The sequence below is a fragment of the Drosophila rhopaloa genome, unplaced genomic scaffold (genome assembly GCF_018152115.1).
Source record: "Drosophila rhopaloa isolate 14029-0021.01 unplaced genomic scaffold, ASM1815211v1 contig_150, whole genome shotgun sequence".
In the NCBI taxonomy this organism is placed as follows: domain Eukaryota; kingdom Metazoa; phylum Arthropoda; class Insecta; order Diptera; family Drosophilidae; genus Drosophila; species Drosophila rhopaloa.
The window spans coordinates 486,571-493,449 of NW_025335029.1; the positions used below are offsets into that span (position 1 = coordinate 486,571).

General features: G+C 49.7%; 1 protein-coding gene across 1 annotated transcript; it reads right to left on the reverse strand.

Annotated features, from left to right (window-relative positions):
- Window positions 1-56: 56 nt before the first annotated feature.
- LOC108048412 (CLIP-associating protein) lies at window positions 57-4,847 on the reverse strand. The gene is given in 3 exon segments (XM_017129019.2): window positions 57-3,152; window positions 3,154-4,760; window positions 4,832-4,847. Coding segments are annotated over 2 exon segments (4,488 nt in total). The 5' UTR covers window positions 4,693-4,760; window positions 4,832-4,847; the 3' UTR covers window positions 57-203.
- Between the last annotated feature and the right edge of the window lie 2,032 nt (window positions 4,848-6,879).

Sequence of the window (6,879 nt, forward strand, 5' to 3'; positions counted from 1 at the left end):
CATCCGCTTTATATACGCATCAAACAGTTACACAATTATCGGATCATCGGTAATAATTAGTTATAAATAATTAGTTAATGTATTATATATCATTAAATGTTCGCCGCTCCTCACTTCCTTCGCAGGCCAAGGGACGCCGCTGCGTCCGTGTCTTGTTTGTGGTGATGATGCTGGTGCAGGAATCCTGGCAAGGGCTCCCGCAATCATGACGATGATGCCGCCGACGAGTTCTTTGTGGAGCTGCCGCCGCCGCCACCGCTGATGCAGTTGCGCTGCTTCTCGATGTACACGTTGAGCAGCCTCACCTTGCTGGGATTCAGCACGGAGAGCTTCGGTTTGACCTTCTCCTCGCCCAGCACGAAATACAGTTTGACAATGCAGAACACTGCCGCCTTGCGCACCATCGATTGCGTGTCGTCCGCGGATCGTGCCAGATTCGGGAACACAATGTCCAGGTGGGCGTCCGTGATCTCAGAACCATGATGCTCGGTCACCTCCAGCAGGATCTTGATGGCGCACAGATTCGTTGGAAATTCGCCCGTCGCAATCACCGGGTTGACAATGTTGATGGACAGATCCAGCGGCAGAGATGGTGCTATTCTTGGTATCATCGAATCGATATCCCGCAAAGCCTCCTTGCTGTGCTGATAGCATTGAATGATCTTTAGCAGAATCAGCTCCAGGAAGTGCATCCAGTTGTGGCGCATTTTATTGCTGCGCATTATCTTACTGAGCACGTGCAGGCCGGCGATGACCACGTCCGTGTGCTCCGCCTCCAGAATGTTTAGCAGCATGCGCATGATCGATCTAAAGTGCTTGTTGGGCAGCTCACAGTTTCCGCCCTTGATGCAGATGCCCAGATTCGTCAGCGACGTTTGCAGCAGCTCCACGGGCTGATCCTTTGTCAGCGTCAGGGCCACACGCACCACTTCGCTCTCCATCAGGTCGCTGGCCAGGATAAGTTCCCCGTTCTCCGCCATATTTAGTGAGACCGTTGGCACCTTGGCATCCCCTGTTGGGTGCGGGGATTTGGCATTCTGGCCTGCTCTGTCCCGCTCCAGGTTGTCCAGCCGCATGGTGGCCGACTCCGGCGTGTTCGACTGGGTTGTGTTAGCCGACGACTGCGTCTTGGAGTTGGAAGACAGGGAGGCACACGAGTCCTGCTGACCCAGATCGTGATACTGCAGGTGTCCGTTGAAGCCATTGGGCGCCAGCGCCGTCTGGTACTGGCCACCAAAGCAGTGTCGGATCTCCTCCGACGTCTTCTGGATGTTGTGCTGGATGGCATCCAGCTCCGAGGAGAAGAGCAGCTCCTGCTCCACGGATGACTGCCGCGAGCGGGGACTAGTGGAGCTCAGGCTGAGCTGGTGGTGGCTCTGGAGCGAGGCAAAAGGACCCACCGAGGGACTCTGCAACGGCTTGGGACTGCTACTGCTCAGTGGAGAGCTGCTAGGCGAGTTGGCACCCGAATTGCCACTTTGGCTCTGTCTGCGCATGTTTGACTGGATACAGGAGCGGGCCGAGTCTTGGTATCCCTTTGGCAGGTTGGCCAATAGCCGAGTCATCTGCGGGGTGTTCAAATTGTACAGGGCCACCAGGCAGGATCTGGCCTGGGAGCGTAGCTCCATCGACTTCTGGTCCGACGCCAGCTGGGCCAACTTAAGGACCGTCCGTTCGCAGGCCTGGCTCTGGTCGCTGGGAAAGTCGCTGCTCTTGCAGTACGTGTTGGCCAGATCCGTGAGGAAGCGCAAGATGGCGAGGCGTGTCTTGGTGGTTGGCGTCTGCGTGGAGTCCGAAATGATCCTGAATAGCTCCTTAAGCTGTAACTGCGTGGGGAAGTACTCGTGCACCACTTGCAGCGTCTTCCAGATCTTGCTGTGCATCGAGTTGAGGAGATCGGTGCCCAGTTTGTTGAATAGACGCGTCAGCAGGATAAATAGCCAGTCGTGCAGCTCGGGCGCATGAACCAGGATTAGCTCAGTAACCGTGTCCAGGAACAGAGAGTACACCTTGGTGTGCGTGTCCATGAACATCTTGCGGAACATGTCCAGAACACACTGGAGCTGCTGCTGCGAAAGCTCCTTGCCATCCGCCAGATACTGTGTGAGGCTGATCAGTCCATCCTTCCTTTCAGACCAATGCGTCGAGGCGCAGAACTGAATGATAGTTTCAATATCGTCGAAAGGCGCCCTCTGCGTGCTCCAGTCCAAACGGGTGTGGCTTCCACTCAGCGAATAGTTCGACTTATTACCTCTAGTGTAGCTGGAGTCGCAAGATCGCTCCGAGCACACGGAACTGGCCTCGGAGTCTATGTCGTCGGACTCATCGCGTCCCAGGAGCTTCCTGCCCATCCGCATTCCGCTGCTGCGCATGTAGTCCCCGGACACGTAATCCGGCTGTCCATCATCTCCGAAGCCTAGTGTGTGTTCTGCCTCACGAGATTGGGCCAAGAGTCGAGCTGCCGCCGAAGGCCTGACCGGATTATTTCTCTCCGGCGTCCTTCGCGATCCTGATCCCGTCGAGTACATACTGCGCTTCATCAGGCCACCGCCTGACCTAGTTGGACTCGTTTCCCTGGAGCTGGCTGTGCTTCGGGGTATTCCAGAGGCCTTTTTGGGTATGGCCCCAGTGGCTCCCCGATAATAGCTACTTATTCCGCCGTACTGATCCCGCAGCTTTGTGCTTGGCGAGGTGGAACGTGATCCTGGCTGTGACTGAGAGACACCGGCTCGTCCACGGGGCCGTGGCGTAACCGTTCCGGGTGTGGTGGCCGGCGTGGAACCGCTGTTGGAATTCAGACGTGGCCTGGGCAGTGATCCGCTGGCCGCTGCACCAGTCCCCGTTGTCTGGTTGGAGTTGCTGGGCCCCAGCGGCTTCCGTTGCCTTGAATAAAGGGTGTACTGGGCCCGGGCTTTGGCTCTCTGTGCAGCAGCCGTGTCCACAGCTGAAATGGATCTCATACTAGGAGTGGGCTTCTGCAGAGTTCCTGGTGTTCGGCCTATGCGGGATACAGTGCGTCTCGTTTCCGGTGGGGCAACACTTCCACCTCCTCCTCCTCCGCCTCCCTCTCGTTCTCTTTCTAAAGCTCGCTGGGCAGCTATGTCCAAAGTGCCATATATCTGATCCGCCAGATCCGGAAAGTGCCGCCTAAAAGGCCCAGTAAGCACACCTGGAATGGCGGCGCGCATCGCTGTCCGCATCGCCAATGGACTTCTTCAAGGTATCCCGCAGAATGGTGGAATGCCGCTCCAACGCCTTGGTCTGCCACTCCTCGAAGAGCAGCACCATCAGCTCACAGAGTGTGGATCTAATATCTTTCGACTTTGACTGATTAAGTGTGTCCGTGTAGATCTTGAGCAGCTTCGGAGCGTGCGTGTACTTAATGATGTACTTAAGAGCCAACGTGGAGGCGGAGGCTATGACCTTGGCGCTGTTTTGGATCAGATTGATCAGCTGCTCCAAAATGCTCCAGCAGAAGGCATCCAGTTTATTCCGTAGTGTCTTAGACATGTAGGCGATGGTGATGCACGCCTCGCGGATCACCTGTGAGCGCAGTTCCTCTTTGAGGATGTCCAGGAAGCTCAACGACAGGTCCTTTAGTTGCACGGCCACAAATTGCGGCTGGGAGTGGTAGCTGAGTATAAGCAGCGAACGGATCTTCTTCAGAGCATCCACGCGCTTCTCCCAATCCGAGTTCTTATCGCTGATGATCACCAGTATTTGCTTGTAGATGTCGTCCATGTCCTTGGCATGGAAAATGTTTAACTGCGGGACCGACTCAAAGCTTGACTCGAAGGTCTCCATGGTAACAGCGCCGGCATCGCCGCTCACATCGTTTACACTGGGTTTGGGGCGCAGCGATGAGGAGACGGCCGAGTGCAGTGGCCGCTTGATCATCCGGGTGGGTCTCTCCCTCACCCCAATGTTGTCCGCCTCGTCCAAGCCCACTCCGTTGCCATTGCCATTGGTGTTCTTCAGGGCTGAAGGCAGCAATAGACCCTCTTGCTTGACCTGATCGAATTTTTGTTCCAGCATCGCTAATTTGGAAGCAGGCACATCATCCATGCGGCGTAGGTCTGGCCGCAGGCGATCCCCCACATGTTTGTAGATCTCAACCAGCGTCTGAATGGCCGCCTCTCTTACATTCACCGTGGGATCTCCAAGAAGGGCACAAACTGGTGAAATATAGACGCGCACGCTCAGCTGCTGGGTGCCGTACTCATGGAGAGCATTCACTATCGTCTGCAGGAACTCCTCGCGCACCTTGGCGTTCTTGTGCTTGAAGCAGCTGGTGGCCAGCTTGTCGATCAGCGCCTGGGGCGGAAGCACTCGGTGCTCCATGAGGTCGCGCAGCAGGAGTTGCGCCTTCTCGCGAACCGTGTCCCTGCTGTCCCCCAACCGATCAATCACATGTGGCAAAACGGTGGCTGTGTATGCATTGAAATCGCTGCCCAATCGCTTGATTAGCTCCGAGAATGCTTCCAGGGACTTTTGTGCAATCTTAAAGTGGCTGCCCGTCAGCCAGGGCATCAACCCGTCGATTAGGAAGCCCATGTCCGTGCAGACAATCGAGTTTGTTTCGTCGCTCAGGAATGTCACCAGATCCTCGGCGAGCTGCACCTTTACACGCATGTCCGCCTTGGGCATCTGCTGGATGAATCCATCCAGATCGCTGGGCTTGCGGTAGGCCATCGTTCCGTGTATCTATCGTCCTACGTGCTGCTGCTGCTGCAATAAACCAGGATTCCGTGTTAGTGTTGCTGCAGTGTTTGGCAAATTAAATTAAAGTTTCATGAGACTGGGGCAAATTTTGGCGCAAGGATGCAGTTACCATAAAAGTGAAGGACTATTAAATTGGAAATTGATGGCAAAACCAGGGAAGGTTTCGGAGAGGAGTGAGAAAATGTGTTTTTTGTGTTTGACAGAATGTTTAAAAGTGTACAATACAAATCAAACTAAGATTTAAGCCGAGAATTCGGTATTTGAAACATCTAAATACTATGTGATATATATTTTATGTTTATCTTTTTTGCTGATATTATCTTTTATTTGGCCAATAATGACAACTTTTAGCTTGAAACTAAAAATGAAGTGCAGAGGTTCAAAGTCGCCGGTTTACATTATTTTGCAAATAAACGGCAATATAATTTCTTTATTTAAGCAAACCGCTTCAGTAGAAATTATATATTGTTTGTTTACTCGTACTTTGTAAGTTTTTAAGAACACATCATCACAACATTATAGCTTCGAAGAATTATAAGAAACTTGAGGCTTACTGTGGAAATGATACGAGACGTTTTGTTAGAAAATAAGCTTGCTGTCAGGAAAGGTGAGGATTTCCAAGATATCTTTTGTTTGAAAATCAACAGTAGTGACTAATATGATGCTGTATCCTCCCTGGTGAAATGTTCCCGCCAAATCCTGTACTTGCTCATTTATCGTTTTTCAATTGTGGACCGCTCGTGCGCAGTAGAGCCTCAAAAAGCGGCAAGAAGTAGCAGCAGCAACAGCCGCAGTAAGTTGGCCAACAATTTGCGTGTGAGGTGAAGTCACAAAGCCAGAATAACGATAAAACGAGAGAGGAGTGGCGAAGTGGGCCCAAAGAGAGCTGGAAAAGTAGGTGAACGGCTGTGCGGGTGGGAATGGGCATGGATACATGGTAGTATGGATATATGGATACTTGGATACTTGACTGCCAGAGTTGCAGGAGGGTTTTGGGGGGCTACAGACACCCAGATGGTGGGGCGTTGTTACGTGCACGAAACGTGAATCATCTCAGGGGCGCCGAGAGCGTGACGAAGTCAGGGGAAAAGTGGGTGGCGGACAGGAAGCAACGTGCTCTGTCTATGGATTTCTATATGGGGATTCGAATGGCAACATTTTTGGCATTGCGCGCTGCCGTCACAAAACAACAATTTGCGTGAGGAGAGCAATATTATTTATAAGCACTGCAAATTAAGCAGCAAAATATCAAATCAAAAATATATTTCAATATTTTAAGGTTTCATTTCCAAATGGATTCAACATTTCATTGCCTAAGGACTGCTAGGCTTTATCGTAAAGTAGCTGTCTTTGGAAAAATAACTCGAGTTCAAATACAACTGCAGGGCCAAACATTTGTACGTATTTTAGATAAAATTTTTATTATTAACTTAATCACGATCCGTAAATAATAAAATTTGTGATTATTTTTGAAAAATAGATAGGATATAGGGATCAATTTCATGATATAAGATACCTTTCTATACCACACGTATTAGCAAGTATTTGATTAATAAAATATAATTTTATATTTTTATATTTTATTATAATTTTATATTTTATTATAATTTTATATTTTATTAATCAAATACTTGCTGATACGTGTGGTATAGAAAGGTATCTTATATCATGAAATTGATCCCTATATCCTATCTATTTTTCTTTCTGTGTAAAAATGGAATGGGCAGAATGAGATAATATATCTAAATTACTAAGCAACAACAGCGACTTGTTGAGAGAGCGAAAGAGAGTGGGATCTTAATGGAGAATTGGTTTCTCACTCAACTAAAAATTAGCATTTGCATACGCAATTTTCTATTTATAAAAAACATCAACAGAACTTGCTTTCGTAACTATTTTTCAGGGCTTTTCGCTGCGATAAGATATGAACTTGTTAATCAAACTGTTGGTATTCGAGGTTAAAATTAACCTAAGAAAATGTTTGCCAGCAGCTGGTCGTCTGATTTTTTTTGGTTAATTAATTGATAAAAAATAGCCGGCGACGACGTCATTCAGCGGCTAAATGTCACAAAAAGAGAGTGAAAAAGAGAGAAGAAAGAGCGGAAAAAGTGCCTTATTTTAACACATTTTGTTTTTGTATCTTCAAGATACGCACTC